A 21,699-nucleotide genomic window follows, 5' to 3' on the forward strand; every position below is an offset into this window, starting at 1 on the left:
AAAAAAAAAATATATATATATATCTGTGATCTGTTAGAATCGAAATGTTCAACAAGTGCAGAAGTGTTCTGCGTACAATAGAGCACTTCTGCAGTAGCCTAGTCCCGCTGTCCCACCAGCATCAAGCACCCCTGTCACTCCCGAGTCGTCACTCCCTATCCTATCCATCCGTCAGCCTGTCTCTCCAGGTAAGGTTGTAAAATGGGTTCTTCTTCACTCAGAAATCAAAGCCCAAAGACTGAATCAAACTTCTTCATGTAGAGCAGATTGTACACGTTGAGATACTGTCCACTTTACATACAGTATTCATGGATACAGTTCTACTACAGTAACTACATGTTATTCTCAACATTATGTCAGAAGAGGAAAATATCTAGCTGCTTTATTTGTAATCTAGAGTGACAAATGGTAAAAAGTATGAGTGAGTCAGTAAATAGAAAATTTCTCATTTAATGCAACATTATTGTGACTGAATTACAATTAATCTCAAGGAAATAAATCACCAAGCTGACAGACAGGTTGTTTAATACAGGTATATATTACAATGTGCCATGTTATAATACAGTCTGGTCTTGTTTTAAGAAAAATAAGCACTGTCGGGGAGAGTGATACTTTTAGTTTTATTGTAAATTGAACAGTATGCACATTAAGTAGCAATTAAAGACTTGTTGATGAAGCTCGCCAGGGTATCATCTCTCTTTGCAATAGGTTCAGTTCAGCAGTCCGGGTTAATTTGCCAGGAGAGGCACAAGAGTGAGATATTTCACAATGTGGGGCTGACTGTGAAGGGAGTACCAATATGAAGGAAATAAGAACATTATGTGGTCGACAAAGGTGACTGCAATATTGGCCAATGATCACAACAGACTTAGTAAGTCTAGGGGACAGTAACCTAGTAACTCATCTGTTTTGGCCAAAATCTATAGAGTATCCAAAATATTTGTTTTCGCCATTGCGATTGGATTCGCTTTTTCCGCAGGTCAAAGAAAAGGTGTGGTCTCACCACCACAATAAATATTGCACACGTGACACAGGCTACTTTATCAGGGTGTTTTGCATTATGAAAATCTGCCCTGTCTCCCATGTACTGTAGAATTTCCTCAGCATCCTATTTTCCCAAATAACGCGTATCATCATTATTATATATTATACAGATATGTGTCTGTATAAAAAACATTAATAAAAGTAGACATTTCTAAGTGTAATGTGACATTTTTTTGTGAGACCAAACCATTCTTTGCACCCATTTTTCTAATTTGTAATTTGTACAAAGACAATACAACAATCCAGTCATGCGTTGTTGTTGTTGGGTTATTTCTTTCTTTTTCTTTCTTTTTTTTTTTTTTAAGCGTTCTGCATCTCCTTGCCAATCTTGTAGCTGAGGATCTTGTTCCAGTCAATCTTGGTGCGTGTCACTGGGAGCTGGCGGCGTAAGGCTTTGAATGTAGTGTCCGACATGGTCTGGTAATTTTCGTTGATGGCGGTCTGAAGGGAAAAGATGAATCCATGAGTCGAAGCCCATTGGAGTATACATCCCATTGTAGCCCATTGGAGTATACTGTACATCCCATTGTAGCCCATTGGAGTATACATCCCATTGTAGCCCATTGGAGTATACATAACATGTATACATCAGGAACATTGATACATAATATCACTGGTACATAACTGGTACCTATTCAGTGGGGGATAGTAGCACAATGTGGGTGATTTTACCCCTCTCAAATGAAGGGGACATGAAAAACAGTAAAATCTTGATTGATGCAACATCTTGGGACTGTCGGGACAACTTGTACTTAACTCTGGCACAAGGTTCTCCGAAAGAACTGTTTAGTTACACTTCAGCAGTGTTTCCATTCATTTGAACTGCACTAGCTCTGGCAAAGTCCCTCCCGAATGTTTCTTCAACAGTTCACAGAAAACTTTGCAACTTTAGGTGTGTTACAACACACATTTATAGAGACTACAAGTGTATTGTAGTTGGGGTATGTAGAGAAATTATGGAGTGGTGAGGTCTGATGTCACTTTGTAGGCGGAAAAGTTTGCATCGCTGCCATTTGAGTCCAAAATTCCTATGGGAATTCCTATGGGCAAAATTCCTATGGGCGAAATGATGGATTCACAGAAAACTCTAAAAGATAAGATCTGTGTTTAACTCCCAGAATAGAGTATGTTTTGTTCCAAAAGTTAAAACAAATCATTGAAGATGGGTTTTGTGAATTTTGAAGCCTTTAGTTGGTTCTGAGGTCGATGTTGCCGAGATATGCCAAACATTTCTGAAACTGGACTTCATGAGTCGAATGTCTTTCTGACGTGCCGCCATTTCTACTGGACTAGCTATAAAAATGCATGTGAAATTTGCATTCGTAGTAGATAAATCTGTCCATGGATAAATTATTTTTTTCAGCAGATATCTTAATTACAAGATTGATCTAGCTAAGCCAGTTTTATTTTAATATGTGTGGTATTTATTCATTTTGGGAAATCTCACGATCTATAGTGCTAGCTCAGGTTATGAAAAACATGGCAGCCATTTGACTGCTGTAGTCCAGTTTCAGTAATGGTTAGCATATCTCAACACTGACCTCAGGTTCAACTAACAGCATCAAAATTCACAAAAGCCATCTTCAATGATGTGTTTTAGAATAAAACGTACTCTATTCTGGAAATCTCTGTTAAACAAAGACTTTATTTTTTGCATTTTTTGCAATTCCTATAAATGTTTCCCATAGGGATTTCTGACTCAGAACCCAATGGCAATTCAACCTACAAATTGACATCACATCACCACTCTATTCTAGATTGGATAGCATAACCAGCAGATCGCTTCAGTGAAATACACGTGGTACATGAAACTAGGTGACAACACACCTGGTAGTCATTCTCCGCAGCCTCCATGATCTTGATGAACTCCTTTGCAGTTGCAGCTTCGTTCTGACAGTGAGGAAGACAATGGAAGTAATTAAAATAAATGTATGCTCAATATAATAAAATACAATTATGAACTTTTGAGACTGATTTGATGTATGGAGCAATTCATTTGATCTCATCTCCTCGGGGTATAAGAATTACATCTGTGGGAAAAATACACGCTTTGGTCATATTTCACAGGTTAAATTCCCTGTGTGAAGTACTCACAGAAATTGACATGGACTCCTGAACCTCTTTGTGGCTCACAAGCTGAACATTGCCGTCTTCATAGTAATGAACCTATGACCAGCCAAAGAAAAGAAACACCGTCATTGCATTAACAGTCACACGCACGCACAACCACACGCGCACGCACGCGCACACAGAGTTAACAAAAACCCAAAACAGTGTCGGTACAAAGATATGTAAGGTTAATGGTGGGGACCACATATAAGGTGAATGGATAAACACAAAGACAGGGAGCATAGTGAAGGATAGGTGTGTGAGTACGGACACACACACCTGGATTTTCATGATACCGGCCACCTGGGTGGCGGAAGGGGAGATGGTGAATTTCCACTCTGACCTCCAGCGTCCATTCCTTTAAAGAGAAAGGGACAAGAGCTTTCTAACAGAGACACAATACGGGGAAATAAGGACTGCCTAGAATGTAGCAGATAATATGATGAAAATAATAATAAATACCATAATAACATTATTTATAATCATTTTCTAAAAAGAAAAAAATCATGAGCTTTAAGTTTTGAAGCACTCTTCATCCTAAGTTGAAAAACAACCATTATTGAAAGTCACTATAAGTCTGGCTCATCAAGTATTTTGAAGGTTCCTCTCAACTAAGTGTAAGGTGCGTCTATCCTGGAAATAGACCTGTATCAGGACTCAGTGATACACAGCCCTGTGAGGTACCAAAAAAGTGCACATTACCGAAGTTGAGTCCACTATGTCCAAACTTACTTCTGCAAATAATTTATCCTTCGGCCGAAAACCGCCAGCTCTCAAAGCTCTGTTTTTCTGGATACCCACATGATTTGGTTGTTTTATAAGATTAGTTCTTTATTTGTCATTGCATATTAAAACACGAAGAAACTTCGTTTAGCAGAATCCACTCCCGTTAGCAGCATAAAAAGTCATAAATGGTCAAATGTCACAGTAAATAATCATGGTCACAATAAATAAACATGGTCATGGCCAGTTCCCCGCCACACAGCCTGTCCCATTGTCCCCTGGACTGTAGTGTGTATGACATGCACATACTGCGAAAAACAGAGCGTTGGGAGCTGGCGGTTTTTGGACCAACGATAAATGAATTGGAAAAGTATATTTATTGTGCAGGAAACCCTGGTCCTAAGTGAGGTGACCCATAGCAAGCTTTGGACATCCACACTTTGGTGACTATGTCTTTGTTTTGGACATAGTGGACTGAACGTTGTTAATGTGCGCTGTTTTTCATGCAATGCCACTGAGCCCTGATACAGGTCTACCATAGGAAGTACTCTGCAGACCTTCCCTACAAGGATAGAGACAGAGCTCAGGTCGTGTACATGAGCTTTGGGATCATCACACTCACAGAACCTTGAGCTCAGTAACACCCCCCCACAAAGAGGATTGGCGCGGTCCTTATCGTGTTATCTTAACCTGATCAGGGATGGCTCAACTAGATAATGGAGACCACCAATCTCACAGAACCCAAAAGCAGTTCTGTGGTGCTGAGACAGTTGGCAGCCTGACTCAGAAGAACACACTTTAGAACATTCCCAAAAGGCCCATTTGAATCCCTATATTGCATCCTTCCTTCAAAAATAAATATTTGTTAGTGCCTCAAGCCCACAAGGAAGCTAGATAAAGAGTTAACACAGAATATCCATCTACATCAAGATGGAACATACCAGAAGTTTTTGGGTTGAAACTGATGGCACTCGATACAGACGATGATGGTTTGATGGCCGTCGATGGTTTTTCCGTAGATCTGAGGAGAATAACATTCAATCTCAAAAAAAGACCCTCACAGCTCTACCACACTGAGGCAGCATTGCATCAAAACTATTGTGGACTAATGACCAAGCTTTGATAAAAGCCACCCAGCTCAGCGGCCTATATTTATCTAATGTATCTATACACAATATCCAAGTAGAACATGGCCTGTACAGTACAAACAGTGCACACTACACTGTGGTAATCCTAGATTATAATAGGACAATGAGTGGTCTTAAAAGTGGTCTATGCTGAAGGAACAGTGGCAGAACCTGCGCTGACATCACAAGTCAGGTTAGAACACAAGCAGGGATGAGCTGGCGGTGAATGCATGACGTACGGTGCAGACTCCGCTGGGGTAGTGCTCCTTGACGTAGGCCCTGACGGCGGTGTCCACCGCGCTCCTCCAGCCCTCCATGGCGCCGTCCACGTCGTGGGGCCGTGGGTCGCTGGCCTCCTTGCGCAGGTGGTCGAACTTGAAGGAGATCTTGTTCTTGGGGTCCAGGACCCTGCCGTTGCCCAGGTCGCCATGCTCTGTGATTAAGACCTGGATGGAAGCAAGACGGGAGGAGGGGTGGAGGGATGAGAGAGGGATGAGAGAGGGAGAGAAGGAGGGATGAGAGAGAAGGAGGGTGAAGAGAGAGGATGAAGTGTGAGAAATCGGTGTTAGCCTCAACATTTCGGAGATTTACCATATCACAATTAACAAATCTTGAATGAGTGGATATATTTCAAAACCTGCTGCATATAACGAAAAAGGTGATCTGCTCCGGTTGGCATATAGACATTTCCTCCAGTGTGCTCTAACCACAAATCACTGCTCATTGTTTGGGCCTTAAGTTTGACTGGTGCACTTCATGGAGGGAGGGGGACCTGTTTGCATAGCTTAGCAACGCTGTAACAAATCTCTAGCTAGCATTTCATTCACAGCAGCCATTTCTCCCAGCCCACTGTCGAAGCCCTGAGGAGAGTGTGAGGACTGGAAGACACAGTGTCTGGTTGAGTCACAGAGTTACCCTCCAAACCTGTGACTCTGGGTTCAGTCCCACACTTCTCAGTTTGTTTCAGTGTTGAGTCATGAGCTCGGCTGAGAGGATCATTAGCATCCATAAGGCAATGTCCTCATGCTGTTAATCGTCTAATGGTGAAATTTAAAGCCAAGTTCACATACAACAGCCAATATGGTTTTAAGCGGTATTAGAATGAGAACTGTCTATTTATCATCAAAGATTCAACATGACGTTCTAAAATTAGCGTCACGGCTGCTGTATCTGAACCCTGCTTAAGAGTCAACACTGTGGGTGTGTCTCCAAAGTCTGGAATGTCTCTGTCCACTAGAAGAGGGAAAATAATGAAATGCCTTTGAGAATTTAGTTCTGCGGTCAAGACCAGAGGAAACGAGGAGAGATCCACCCTGGTTCTTTTGTCTGTCTGGGGGTCAACAGCAACACACCTGTTCTTCATTCCCCTCTATTTTCACCGGGGTGAACTGGTCCACATTGTACTGTGCAAAGGCACTGAAACGGAACACAAAACACCGTGGTCAGGACTTTCCAATATCACAAAACAAAAATTGTCATAATCGACATGTTCCGGTCGTTTGGGAATTTTGTACTTATGAAGTGAGCAAAGAATTATGTTTGTAGTAGCATGGTAAGAGAGTGCCGACTTACTGTGCTGCACCTTCCCTGAGAAGATTGTCATTGTTGAGCAGCAATCGCACATCTGTGGGGGGAACACAACCAAACGTGAGTGCGATAGAACACAGACACGCAGGTGGACAGACGACGCTAAACACACAAAAGCAATCCAAGCCGAAGAGAGCGTGCACACAAACACGACATGCACACACACACACACACGGACACACGGGGTCCCAAATAAAAAAAACAAGCACTAGATGCGGGTAGATTGGCAAGTAAATCTCGGAAGGCTCCTTGTTGCAACACAATAGCAGGAAATCAAATCTTGCTTCTTGGCTGGGAGAAATTTAGGCCTACATAAACAACCTCTGTGTCACTGCTATGCTCTTTACAATTTACGTTTTTTGGGGCAGTACTGCTGCTGTTGGCAACTGGATGAGACATGGGTCAATCAGTTTTGGCAATGATCAGTTGAAAGGTTTTTGACGGGAGATAGCGTCAAAAAATGTATTTCTCTTTGCAGGTCCCTCTAGCTGCAACTAGTCACTCTTTCTCAAATGTTTTCAGCAACTGAGGGAGTGAGCACTGCATTTTGGCAACACATCAATACCAGGGCTGGGTATCGATACTGATTTCCAAAAATGAATGAATGAATCATTGAATGAATTAACGAACTATTCATTCCTTCATTTATTCATTCATTCATTAATAAAAGATCGATTTTGGGATTCATGAATCGATTCTAAATCATTTGATCGATGAATCAATTTTTTTTAACCCAGCCCTAACTAGAAAGACCTGAAAACGGACAGTTCTAGATTTGTATAACAACATGTTTGTTTTGGAGACAAAGCCTTCCAGTCCAATAGTCCACTGGTCTGACCCGGGCAAGTAAACACACAGTATAGGGCAGAGAATCCCAGAGGGATGGACGGAGCTGGCGTGGCCCAGAGGCCTGGGCAGCAGACGACTGCCCCCCCAGCACTCCTCAGCTGATCAGGACATGGCATGGGGGATCAACAGTAGCATTAACGCACGCACACACACACACACACACACACGCACACGCACACGCACACGCACACAGGGATCAACATGGTGAGGACTTTACTCCCTCACGCCCTTAAATATGTACATGAACACACACACACACACTATGGCCGTTCACGGGCCATCAGCTGCCAACTGTCTGCCCTTCACAGCGCTGTGTCACCATTTGGAACTGGCTGCAACAGTTTGAGTCGTACTTGTTCCCTAAATTGTAAAGTGAAGTGAGCCCTCCCTCTGATCGCTGTGATTCAGTCAAAAGGTTTTCTAGCGTTTGCAAAGGTTCAACACAAACCAGGCTAAGACTACAGCGAACGTCAGTGTAGACACCAAAGATTATGATTTCTGTATCTGGTGGCTCTTGAAGTGGATGGCTTGATATGACAAGGGAGATGGAGCATGTGTGCACTACAATCTTGAATGAGACAGCATACAGTGCATCCAAAAAGTACTCACACCCCTTCACTTTTTCCACATTTTGTTGTTACAGCCTTATTCCAAAACCGATTAAATTAAAAAAATTCTCATCAATCTACACACAATACCCCATAATGAAAAAGTGAAAAAAGTTTTTTTTCCCCACTTTTATTTTTGCAAATGTATTAAAAATGTTAAACTGAAATATCACATGTACATTAGTATTCAGAACCTTTACTCAGTACTTTATTGAGGCACCTTTTGCAGTGATTAGACAAGTAATTAGTTGATTGGAGTCTACCTATGGTAAATCCAATTAATTGGACATGACTTGGAAAGGCACACACCTGTCTACTGTACTGTATGTAAAATAATAATGACCCGCATTTGCCAGTGCATGTGAGCCCCCCCCCCAAAATCTAAATCAGCATTGATGGTCCCGAAGAACAGTGGCCTCCATCATTCTTAAATGTGAAAGTTAGGAACCACCAGGACCCTTCCTAGAGCTGTCTGCCTACAGCTTTCTGGCCAGGGACCAAGAACCCGATGGTCACTCTGACAGAGCTCCAGCGTTCCTCTGTGGTGATGGGAGATCCTTCCAGAAGGACAACCATTTCTGCAGCACTCCACCAATCAGGCCTTTATGGTAGAGTGGCCAGACGGAAGCCTCTACTCAGTAAAAGGCACATGACAGCCCGCTTGGAGTTTGTCAAAAGCTAAAGGGCTCTCAGACCATGAAAAACAAGATTCTCTGGTCTGATGAAACCAAGATTGAACTCTTGGCCAAGCGTCACGTCTAGAGGAAAGCAGACACCGCCCATCACCTGGAGAATACCATTCTTACAGTGACGCATGGTGGTGGCAGCATCATGCTGTGGGGATGTTTTTCAGCAGCAGGAACTGGGAGACTAGTAGTCAGGGTTACGGGAAGGATGAATGGAACAAAGTACGAAGAGATCCTTCTTGAAAATCTCATACTGGGGCGAAGGTTTACCTTCCAACAGGACACGCACACAGAAAGACAACACAGGGGTGGCATCGGAACAAGTATGTGAATGTCCTTGAGTGCCCTTGAGAGCCCCGACTTGAACCCAATTGAACATCTCTGGAAAGGCCTGAAAATGGCTGTGCAGCTACGCTCCCCATCTCACCTGACAGAGCTTGAGAGGATCTGCAGAGAAGAATGGGAGAAATACCCCAAATACAGGTGTGCCAAGCTTGTAGCGTCATACCCAGGGGTGAAAATTAACTTTTTGGCTCACGGTGAGTCACCTGCCAAGGGGACTGTAGATGAAAAAAATCTACGGGCAAAGTTTTTTTTTTTTTCCCAGATAGCCTTCCGAAATCTAGTCGCCAATTGGACATTTTACCTGCATTTGGCCGGTGGCAGGTGTTAATTTTCAGCCCTGGTCATATCCAAGAAGACTTGAGGCTGTAATTGCTGCCAAAGGTGTCTTAAAGTACAAAAGGTGTGAATACCTATGTACATATATCTTTTTATTTTTTTGAATATATATATTATATATATACACATTTGTAAAAATTTCAAAAAATAAAAAAACACTTTTTTCACTGTCATTATGGTATGGTATTGTGTGTAGATTGATAAGAAAAAGGTGAATTTAATCAATTTTAGAATAAGGCTGTAATATAACAAAAAGTGGAAAAAGTCAAGGGGTGTGAGTACTTTCTGGATGCACTGTATGCACTACAATCAGAATCACACAGCACGTGCACTACAATCAGAATCACACAGCACGTGCACTACAATCAGAATCACACAGCACGTGCACTACAATCAGAATCACACAGCACGTGCACTACAATCAGAATCACACAGCACGTGCACTACAATCAGAATCACACAGCACGTGCACTACAATCAGAATCACACAGCACGTACACTACAATCAGAATCACACAGCACGTACACTATAATCAGAATCACACAGCACGTGCACTACAATCAGGATCACACAGCACGTGCACTACAATCAGGATCACACAGCACGTGCACTACAATCAGAATCACACAGCACGTGCACTACAATCAGAATCACACAGCACGTGCACTACAATCGTGAATGCACTGTCCCGTCTCGTCCCTGCACCCTGTCCAATGTTGTCCATGTTATACACCACTGACCGAACAAACTACCTGCCAATAAAATTCTGATTCTATGTGCACTACAAGTTCAATGACATAACATGCCCGTATCAGGACACTGTATTGAGAAATGTTTCCTGTGAGATAATGCAGATTTTGTCATTGCATGTTGCAAGGCAGCAGGCGGCATGGTGGTGGCTCAAAGTGACACACTTGCAGAGAAAGACAGAGAGAGAGATGCACACACACACACTCACCATTGAAAACTTCGTTGAATTCTCCGGGTGGGGCGTGGATGACAAAGTTAGCTGCTATGCGTACCTGCAGACATAAGGGAAGACACTCTTAGACATGTGCTACGTATAAAAAGACCAAATACCACAAATCTTTAGTCATAATGTCACAGTCAACACTAACTACGTTCCAAATCAAGGACATGTGGTGAGTGGTGACTAAGATGAGTTCTTTCTCACACACACAAAGTAAATAAATACCATAACGTAGCCTAGCTGCCTTTTCCCTTATATGGTCATTTGCTTCGTATCAGGAAAGAGGGGAAACTCCCCTTCATCTAGATTGATTTGATCACTTGTTCAATACATTGTGAAGAGGAAGTAGGGAATCTATCACAGTTTCAAGAGCAAATGAGTGCACAGTAAACATGTTGTCCCCCACCCATGATGATGCAGTGTTTCCCCTACCAATAACTTGGAGTGGCAGATCGCCACGCCAACAGAACCTCCCACCCCTCCTAAAAGACCCAAAAAGACAAAAATAGCAGAGCGCTACCATACCTAAAAATATTTTCCTGATAGGATGGATTTTTGATTTTATTTGCTTTTTGACTTTTGAAATATTACACAATTATTTATATAAGACTGCAACCTGCAGACTGCAGATAAGAAATGCAACCGCTTGACTGTCAATTGCGACTGGTAGGCTGCCCATGTAGGCAGTCAAATCAAACAAGCTTGACATTTATTTGGAAACAGGAAGCTAGCATAACCTCTTTGATGGTATCTAGTTTTGATAGCTAAAGTTGATATGTTTGCCCATATTACCATCCGACAAGAAATAGGCATAGGCCTACTGAAAATATGTCAAGCCGTGTGTAGCCTAACGCGCAGTGAGTAGGCTAGTAGCCTAGTGGCCCGTATTGCCACCACAAACTGCAATGACACCACGTAGGCCTGTCCTGATCCAACCCCGAAACCCCGACTCACTGCCCTCCACATTTCACCCTGACATCCCCATTCCTGACCTGGAACCACGTTTCACTGAGAAACTCATGGCAGACAGCCAGGGTCGTCCTGACCGCTACGGGGGGCTTGTTTTTTAAGCTTCGGTACCCCCTGTGATTTCACAAGCTCACATTCGATTTCACTCTGCAGATCAGTCTGGACATCCAACCGATCCAACGGAATCCGCTCAAATTCAAATTTGTTAGTGCCAATTACAATCGTTTATCTAATGTGGGGCGGGTTTAATAAGATGACGGAACAGAGGAGCACCATAGAGACATTTCGCTGATTGGTTAGGTCTATCCAATTGTGTCCAGAGGCATGATCTACACCTGTTGGTAACGCCCCTTAGGAATCAGAAATCAACTGAGTTTCCAGACCCTTCGCATTTTTGTGAAGCCAGGCTACAAATTATGTAATAATTGTAACAGGCCTACTTCCCACCAAAATGGTGAAATTTCAAATCCCTGCCATGTCCTTGTTTTTTTTTTTTTTTTAGATATGCCCCCCCCCCAAGCCAAACTAACTAGCTGCTGAAGTCATTAGCACTCAATTATTTTTTCCATATTTACTGCTCTCAGCAGTGTAACCCAGGACCTAGCCTTCCTCTATGTACAGTATGACTGAGCCTCTAGTAGCCCAGGACCTAGCCTTCCTCTGTACAGTATGACTGAGCCTCTAGTAGCCCAGGACCTAGCCTTCCTCTGTACAGTATGACTGAGCCTCTAGTAACCCAGGACCTAGCCTTCCTCTATGTACAGTATGACTGAGCCTCTAGTAGCCCAGGACCTAGCCTTCCTCTGTACAGTATGACTGAGCCTCTAGTAACCCAGGACCTAGCCTTCCTCTCTGTACAGTATGACTGAGCCTCTAGTAACCCTGGACCTAGCCTTCCTCTTTGTACAGTATGACTGAGCCTCTGGTAACCCAGGACCTAGCCTTCCTCTCTGTACAGTATGACTGAGCCTCTAGTAACCCAGGACCTAGCCTTCCTCTCTGTACAGTATGACTGAGCCTCTAGTAACCCAGGACCTAGCCTTCCTCTCTGTACAGTATGACTGAGCCTCTAGTAACCCAGGACCTAGCCTTCCTCTCTGTACAGTATGACTGAGCCTCTAGTAACCCAGGACCTAGCCTTCCTCTTTGTACAGTATGACTGAGAATCTAGCTCCTGCCCCCTACTTCTCTTCTGCTGTGCAATACCACAACACTTCCTGTTTTAAGGTCACATGTGAAATTGACAGCAGCGGTAGCCCCTCCCTTCCCCAAGTGGCTTGTGACCATATAAGGGCATGAAAATGTGCTGAGGAGTCTAGTAGTGCTCCCCTCCACTCAGTCACTGACAGGGTGAAGTGGCTAGGCTAGACCCCCCGCCCCCACGGCCTGACAGGCTGGGAAAGGGGGTAAGTAGTGTGTGAGAGTGTGTTTGAGTATAGGTCTCCCTCGGGCCCTTATTTGTGGAGTGTGTGAGAGCTTTTGGAGCTTTGCTGCAGATTGATTCTCACTAATGAGTAGGGATGCACCGATTGCAAAATTCTGGGCCGATGCTTAAAATAACAATCCAGCCGATGGCCGATGTTTATTTTACTTAATTTTTATTCCCTCTTTTGTGCCAGGGAAACAAAGAAATTAAGTGTTTGGTTCCAAAACGCCGATTTTTATTTCACTTTAATTTGAAAGCAAACTACACGTGCGTTTGCGGCGTTACGTCGCGGATCTTCTCAGAATCTGCAGCTGGGTAGGCCACGTTTTGCAACAAAAAAAGACGTAATTGTTGCCACATAACATCGGCCACTACCATCGGTGAATGTCATTTTATTTGCCGATGGGCTGATGGCAGTCAACAAGGCCAACATCGGCCGATGACGATGTTCGGCCGATGCATCGGTGCATCCCTACTAATGAGTGATATGTTGAGAGGGAGGCAGGCACTCTGTGTGCGTTAAGCATAAGTGTTCATTAGCATGTGTGCGTGTGTACCTACTCTAGAGGAAAGCAATGTGTGTTTGTGTGCGTGCGTGCTCCCAAGGGAAATGCTGCTGTGATCCCTATAGAGGAACGTTTGAATCAGGCCTCTCATTATGCCCCAGATTGACGTAAACAAACTTTCCATCATGGAAACATCGGCTGTCTAGAGGACTGTTAGTATGCTCCATTTCAACTCAATCTGCTCTTATTCAAGATTTGAATTAAATAAATTCTCATCAATAGGCCTACGTCTCCTCTCGCAACCCATTGGAAAACCAGTGAGTTCCAACAACAGTCAAGGACATATGAATCATACTTAGCCTAAAGCAGGGTTTGTATACAACAGCCAAGATGATTTTAGGCAGTTTTAGGATTTTTTTTTTTTATTGTTTTGACTGCCTATTTGGAACGTTGAAAGTTTTTTCACAAACAACTCGTGAAGAATACCTACAAAATAAAGTTAAACTAGTCAATATTTTCATAAAATAGGGGCTTTTTACAGCACTGTTAATATGAGCCAGGCCATTGTCTTCATCAGAAGGTTAGTGACTCCATCTGCTGAGTGTGAATAAGGAGTGTGCGGCACTTCATTAGGACTCTATTGGTCCTCCCAGCTGAACAGCTGTGTGACAGCCTGGGGACACGGACAGACAAACGCACACACACACATGTAGGCCTACACACGGTCTGCGCTGCAGCTATTCAAAGCTTTGACTGCATTGAAACTGCTCGACTGAAGTGAAATCTTTTCAGGGTTCAAACTGCTCGATTTTGACTTCTCCTCTCTTACGCTTGCTTAAGGAACAGCGTTCCCCTGACTGTTTAGGAAAGTACAAATGTTTTAAAACCTGAGTGTCACATTGCTTCCATTGAAAGTCTTAAGTAGCAAGGCGTGTTTTTGCTGTAAACAAGGTTCATATATAAACATTACAAAATTAAATTCAAGGACTTTTAAGTACTTTTTCAAGCACTTCTTTCATTTTAAAAGACTTCACTCTTTGATTGCGGCAAAAAAAGGCAGGTCACTAATAAATCCATGGCATTGACCATTGTGCTGAAATAGCCCATCAACAGCTGTGTACTGGGTGCTCAGATTAGCTTTGTGTTACATCAACAGGCTACTGTTTAATGATAAATCCATGGCACTGTCCATGTCCATGGTGCCGAAATAGCACACAGCCCCTTTGGGTAGCCTTGGTGCCAAATGCAAGATGGCTTGAGAAGCACTTGTTGTGGGTGCTTGTAAAATGCAGAGATCTCGTTTTGTAGTTTAATATCAAGTTAACGTTAGCGAGTTCCTGCCTCCCTTGTAACCAGCCAGCTCTATAACATCCAGACGAAGCAGGAAGACAGCTAGAGTGCACAGACAGAGAAGTTTAGAAAAAATCATCACACCGGCATTTCACCCACGCTTACAAAAATGTGTGCAATACCCCGTATCATTGCTCCTAGTAGTAGGGTGTCAGCTAGCTAGCTGCTGTAACTAGCTACTGCAAGTAAGCCGTCTAACATGAATAAAATACTTTACCTGTTCATTTTGTTTCAGTTCTCAAACTGAGGCATAAGCTGTACAGCTGAGGACTAACAGGTGTTTTGGCATATTTAGTTAGTTTTTGGTAATGTTCTCAGGGAAGAAAGGAGGCAGAGCGCAGAGTGGAGCGAGACAGAGACATTGACTAGTCAATGTGAACAAGCAAACAAAAAGAACAAGCTGAGCAATTTCTGATTCTGAGCAGTTCAATTGTAATGATTTGATGAACAAAGCCTTGGTCAAGACCGCACTATGTGGTTTGCTTATTTCAAGGACTTTTTAAGCACCTTGTTAAAAAAGGGGGCAATTTTCAATTTACCAGGACTTGGTTTTCAAAAAAAAATCGAATTCAATTACTTCAAGCACCTTGTGCGAACCCAGTGTAAAGAGAACTGCCGAAATCTGGTTTCCACACTTCCTTTTGAGGTGGCGTACAACAACCCAGAAAGTTAAACCCACAATCTCTCCCTGAGTGAAAATGTGTTTGTAGTCAGTCACTTCCTTAAAATACAACATCTGCCAAGAGGCCCACTTCTGCCAATGAACTCCTTTCTGTTGTACCGACTGACTGTAAAAAATAGCAATAGGATGAAGAAAATGAACAGCACAGCTAGGCTTAACAATGGCTAGCCAATGGCTCGAAACAATGTTGAGGGCGAAATTACGGGGTAGCTTTACATAAAAGTCTTTATTTTTCAGAATAAATGCTTTCAGCAATCAAGTGATTTGTTGGCTGGCTGACTAACATTATAATATCTTGGCCAAACTGATGAGGCACATTGGGCATTAGTATGCTGTAAAAGTAGCTGTTTTGTGTGAAAGAGAGGTGTGGTGCTTTGCGAAGTGAAACATTTAATCTTGTGGCGCTAGGTTTGGATGGCACCCATGCTACCCTCCTCCTCACACCCAAGTCATTTCACAGGAACACCAAGAACGTTGAGAGTGGATGGTTTGAAGTGGGGTTTTGGCTATAACAAACAACCTTGACACTTCATTACTACAGACTTTCACCTTTCAATCATGGAAAATTAAGTATGAATATAAGTATGAATAAAAGCAGAGTGGGGTCCTTTAATGTAACCATCAGAATTTGTGACACCAGGGTCTGAAATTAACACCCACCGAGCGGCAAATGCAGGTAGATTTTCTATTTGGTTAGTTAATCTGGAAGACTACCTGCCACACAAGCGGTGGGATACATTTTGTAACCGGATTATTGCAAACAAAATAGTATACAATATCTTGCTTGATGGCTGGAAAGAAACCGCTTAGCCTACATAAAGTCCCTGTATTACTTCTATGCTCTTTCTACCCATAGCCTAGTTCTTCTGGTGCGAGGTCAAGAACACAAGCTGTGATCTGTGAGGAAAAGGCACTAAATTAGCTTACCTCAGATTGGTTTTCAGGTAAAGCTACTTGACATCTCCTAATAGCTAGTTCATGTTATGTGGTGATACTTATGAGGTGTGAAACCACCAATAAAAAGGAAACGCTACAGAGGAAAAGGACGACGAATAGACGTTTCATGAAGTCAATGGAGTTTTGTGAGAAGTTGATAGGCTACTACGATGACAACGGACTTTGTAGAGGATGGCTTGAGTATGATGCTTGACTGAGGCAACGAGGTGCTCAATCTGTCGCCAGACCAGCAGAGCCTACTAAAGAAAAAAGTTGCAGCACCTAGGCTAATTTGTTATCGGTAATATGTCTATGGCTGGCTATTTATAATTTTGGCCAGCAAATCATTTGCTTGTCGAGTAGATTTTCATTTTCATTTCAGATTTTTTGGCAGGTGAGCCAAAAAGTGTATTTGTGACACTGCTTGTTACCCACAGACAATGAAGAAAGAGACTGGCAAGCCAACTTTCATTTGAGAGTCCAAATGAAGATGGGTCTTTAGGCTCCCTAGATAAGGGGCTAATAGGACAGGCAATTCAAAAGGAAAGTTGCAGGTAGAAACTGCATGATGATTCCTAAGGTCTAGGGCTAGTACATGACATGTCCCTATGGGGCAGACACAAGGCAATAAGGCTGAATGTTTTAGGGTCCAGCCCAGAATGTAAGCAGCAACGTAAGTTAGGTACCAAAAAAAACATGCAGAAGGCACTGTCCTGCCATTTCTAAACACATGCAATATTAACTACCATTTAGGCTAACGTTACATGATTACCGTGCGCTCTACCTCAATAAAACCTAGACTTTTGCCTCCACTTTGAACTGGTGTGTGCAGCTCGGAATGTTACTTTGGGGGCTTTGGGGGCCACCCACCAAAACACTTAGAGCGAAAAATAGCAAAACGAGGGGGAAGAGCTTCTGAGCGCATTCACGATTTGACGTCCTGAAGCCATACTGACTAGAGCTCTGTTCTGGGGCTGTTTTGCTACAGGCTGCCTCACTGACAGCTGAAGAGACACGTACAGACAAGAGAAGCGTTCCTCAGGCCTCACATTCTTCACAAAATCACAGAAATATGCGCGCACGCACGCACACATACGCAGACACACACACACACACATGCACAAAGGGCTAAACCAGCTGAGTTAACCCAAAGGAAATCATCATAGGAGGCATATTGAGGTGGACGAGAGAAGCTAAATAGATTTTCTTGCTGTAGCCATATGGTGGACCACTGAGAGATAGCCATGTAGTGTTCAGGACATTTCTAAAGAAAAAACAGGCCACAACAGATGGACTAATGTTCTAGCATTCTCAAAAACAGCATTCCCCTAAAAGCATCTAGGATAAAAGCATCAATTTCAAGCTAACTACTGGAACACACAATACAGCCAGTTTTAAAGTGAGCATTGGGCAACGTGAAATAGTCCAGGCGTGAAGAGCCACTAAAAGCCTGGGTGGAGTACTAGACAGTTAAAAAACTGCAAAACCGAAAGTTGAGGAGGTGTGGGAGGTGCACATCTGACAGCCTTAAGCCCAGGGCTCTTAAAGGGGTCCACGTTTGCAAAACTAAATACATTTTCATTGTTTTTGCATACATTTGAGGCTCTGATGGGCGAAGCGAAACAACCCAGTTATTTTGTAGTGGTCAGCTGAAATTAAAACCTTAGAAAACAAGTCAGTCCAAGCAAGCAATTTAAATCTCCCGTGTCAAATTACTTCACAGTCGGGGACCTATTATAATAATCCTGCCCCCATCTGAATACCTCCAATCATCTACGTTTGTTTACCTGGCTATAAAGGCTGACATTATTTGCAAGTCCCGCTAGCTAGCATAATGTCTTGGCATAGAAAATGCTCCAGTTTCTTGGACTAAGCAGCACAGATCGTGTCCCAAGCTCAAAGGACAGCAGAACCGAGTGGATACATTTTATTTTTGATGGCAACTTCCCGCTGAAATTGGCAAAACACTGGCAGTTTGTGCTAGCCATTTTCTGCCCGATTGCTTTTCCAACCTGGGTCAGTACAATGCAGGATTTTCAGATAAACTCTTTCTAAATGATCAAGCAATACCAACTGTCCGTGGAAATTATGCAGAAACTGTAAGTAATTATACTGTGTGTTTATATAGTACTAATTCTAGCTAGCTAGCTAACACACTCCCCTTTTGCCTCAACCTGGATGCTCGTCTCATCATATGTTAGAGTAACGTTAGTGGAATGAAATTGGTAGACGTCTAGTTCATCGAGCGGTCATTAAAAATTATCAAATGTTAAGAAGTGGACATCATTGGATTCCCCTCGGCCTATAGAATCTAGCTTTTATTGTTTGTAGTCGAATATAGCCTGGTGGTGTCTAGCTAGTGAATATAGCTAGAGGTAACAACTTGCAACCGCGGAGATAATAACATGGGCACTATCATGTTTAGTCAGGGAGAGGACAATGACATTTGTCACAGTGACATTGAGTGTGGATGGTCCAGGCTAGCCAACTATATTTTAGGTAGCAAAGTGCCGTCAACATCCCTCGTTCTCTAGCCTGCTGAGTTGCTCTTAGCTGAGCTCATTTGCATATGCAAATTGCATATAGTAACTTTTTTCACCATCCTCCAGAAACCGTCCCGAAATACAACGTAAGCTGTCCCAAAATGGATGTGGCCGACCGTCCCGAATTTAAAATTGTTGTTTTTCTACATTATCACAGACCTGTGAACTTTGAATCAAGTCTTGGAGTACCACCCTTTAAGCGGGGGTCTTGGGGTCACCCCATGCATGGACTGTATTCCTGCCCCACAAAATTTTGAGCATCAAACTAGGTATGGGATAATACACTCAGTACATATTTGTCGTACCATGTACTTGTCAATGCAGGGTTCACAATACAATAGTCATGATACAATATAGCCTAAATAAAACAAGATGAAAAAGTGTGAGTGAGTAAACAATAATACTTATTGTGTGAGGGCTCTATGACATTGGGGCATCATGCCTTTAGTTTTCAGCATAGTGAGGAATGAACCAGAGTGAAGCAAACTTGCCTGTGCAGAGTTTAAACCAGTGTGTTGCCCTGCGCACTTGTCGCGGGGGCGGCACGCAATTGTCTATGTGTGCGTGTTAAACAGTATAACACAGGCTTTAGGGCTTGGTTGTGATATCATCTATGCCTACATGTTGGCACTACCAGCACTTCCTCCTACTTGCAATCCTGGCCTCTAAACAAAACTAGGCCTACAACATATAGGCTCAAACCCTTTACCTCCATTTATTTGGCATCATGTAGGCCTACAGGCCAGTCGTTCACAACCTGCTCGTCCCGACTGGTGTGTTCAAGTTCAAACACTCAAACAGGACACATAGGCTAATCATCCCCAAAACAAGATGTAGCCGCAAACAGCCTATGGGTTGGCATAGCGCTTAGATACAGAGGATGCAAAACCATCTAACACGCTGAGAGCAAACTGACTAGGTTATGCCAGGAGCTGTCAGTGAGTGAAACAAGGAGTTGTCAAAGTTGTGTGACGGTGACTTAATTTCCTCTCTCTGTTGAATCATTTACAGATTAGAATCAGATTTAGTTTGTTCAATCCCAAAGGGAAACTGGCCTAAAATAACAGTGATGGTGACATGTTGTAAAGTTAAAAAGTTGTAAAGTTAAAAAGGTATTCCCCTGAGACAAAGATTGGCCTCTTAAAGATATATGACAAACACTTGCATGAGAACAACTTGGTATGCGAGGGGAAATGCTCATTAATGTTGTGTCAACATGATAAAAGCAGCTGTTTCCTGATTGCTAGGCAAGCTTTCCAGGGACGGGAGGACATAATGATAGGGTCTATCAACCCTAACTTTCAACACTAGTTCATCTATGCTACACACTAGACTAGACCAAACTGTAAACAAAGATTGAGTGGCAGGGGCATATGGTTTGTTTTTGGTTGAGTTGCTCAAGTCTGAAGAACCGTAGCTTGAAGACAGAACATCAGCGCGGCAATAGAAATTGTGAACACAGCTGACAGCTGACAGCTCAGGGGAATCCTATGGAAAACGTGACTGGCTCGCCATAACATCGCGACAACATGATGGGCGCATGTCCCCAGAAGACCCTCTACACACAACCAACTTTTCTTTTTTGAAGTTGGCCAACAGCTATTGGTATTAGCTAATGTGATGGACGAAGAATGAACCACACCCACTACTGCCCTGTCAAAACCCGAACACACTTCTGACGACGTCAATATGCTGTGCGGATCGATATTATTGAATTGAACTATTGTTTCAAACGGTGTAATGGTTCATTTACTACCATCCCTTTTAAGGAAACGATACATTTACAGACAAACATAGCACCGACTCGTAAAATTGCAACTACAAGCGCTCCAGCAGAAATGTCTACTATCCAACAAACGCCAGCTACTGACGTTAGCTTCTGTTTGTCAACATTGAATTTAAGAATCGTCCTATCTATAATACAGCTGACTGGTTAGTCAACTAATAATGTATATACTACAACAGTTGCATATTTTACGAACCCATTATGTAGCAAAATACCACTACAGGGCGAGAAATTCAGTCGTCCTTACGAGCTAACGTTAGCTAGTCTAGCTGCATGGGAAGTTTGGTGTCACACACACAAAACAAACATGAACAAAATGACAGCTACAGCTGAGCGTTGGCTGAAGATGTCCTTCAAATGACTACAAGTTTAACTTGGTTAAATTTCTTATATTATGTACGGTTCCTATTTTAAGTTAGGACCGTACAAGGAGTCTCCATTTGAGATTCGCAAAGGAACGGAAGTTGGGCAGAGACTGAGCTAAAAATAATAGCCCAGCCTAGCATGAGGGTTACCCGGATCCGCGGCTGTTTCTCTACCCCAAGTTTCGGTAGACGTCAACGTGCATGAACATAATCAACCCGGCCTTGTATATTCTCGCCCCTATCGCATTCAAATGAGAATAAAATGGACAATTTTACCTTCTCTTCATCGGATAACTGCTCCTCATGATCCGCCATCTTTTCTTCCGGCACCACCAGCTTGTCGAAGCCGAGCGTGACGTCATGAAATGGGAGGATTCCCAACTCCACTAGCCTACTTGGCAATATCAAGCAGTTTCTTGTGTTTTTTGGTGCTCATCTCAATTTAAAATTTTGGCCAATTCACCTTTATGCCAACCTTGATACCAAAAACCACCATGTTACCAAAAACTATTGATATGTGGAGATAGCAAAGGATGTTGAAATTGCAGTCACTGTAACCTTTGTAATTGATTTTATTAATGTTCAGGCAAAATGGTTAGTGCCTAGACTATAGGCCCTACGATTACACAAGTGCAATATGTGATTGAGTGACCAGTGTTTAATCAATAACTGTACCTCGTGTGTGACCTTTGTGGCCCACTAGATGGCAATCTAGCCTTGCATTCAAGACTTGGTTCATCATGGGAACTGA

The 21,699-nt window shown here is 42.8% G+C and overlaps 1 protein-coding gene across 1 annotated transcript; it reads right to left on the minus strand.

The window, feature by feature from the left end:
• Nucleotides 1-432: 432 nt before the first annotated feature.
• On the minus strand, nucleotides 433-21,310 carry LOC311319395 (F-actin-capping protein subunit alpha-2). Its single transcript, XM_084450945.1, has 10 exons — nucleotides 21,225-21,310; nucleotides 10,374-10,437; nucleotides 6,576-6,627; nucleotides 6,356-6,419; nucleotides 5,243-5,449; nucleotides 4,818-4,897; nucleotides 3,433-3,511; nucleotides 3,139-3,210; nucleotides 2,872-2,934; nucleotides 433-1,485 (listed from the first exon to the last, which is right to left on the minus strand). Exons 1-10 carry the CDS (start codon nucleotides 21,261-21,263, stop codon nucleotides 1,345-1,347), a joined length of 861 nt encoding a protein of 286 aa, XP_084307071.1. The 5' UTR covers nucleotides 21,264-21,310; the 3' UTR covers nucleotides 433-1,344.
• Nucleotides 21,311-21,699: the final 389 nt, after the last annotated feature.

Source organism: Borostomias antarcticus, assembly GCF_949987555.1.
Source record: "Borostomias antarcticus genome assembly, chromosome: 16".
Classification (NCBI taxonomy): Eukaryota; Metazoa; Chordata; class Actinopteri; order Stomiiformes; family Stomiidae; genus Borostomias; species Borostomias antarcticus.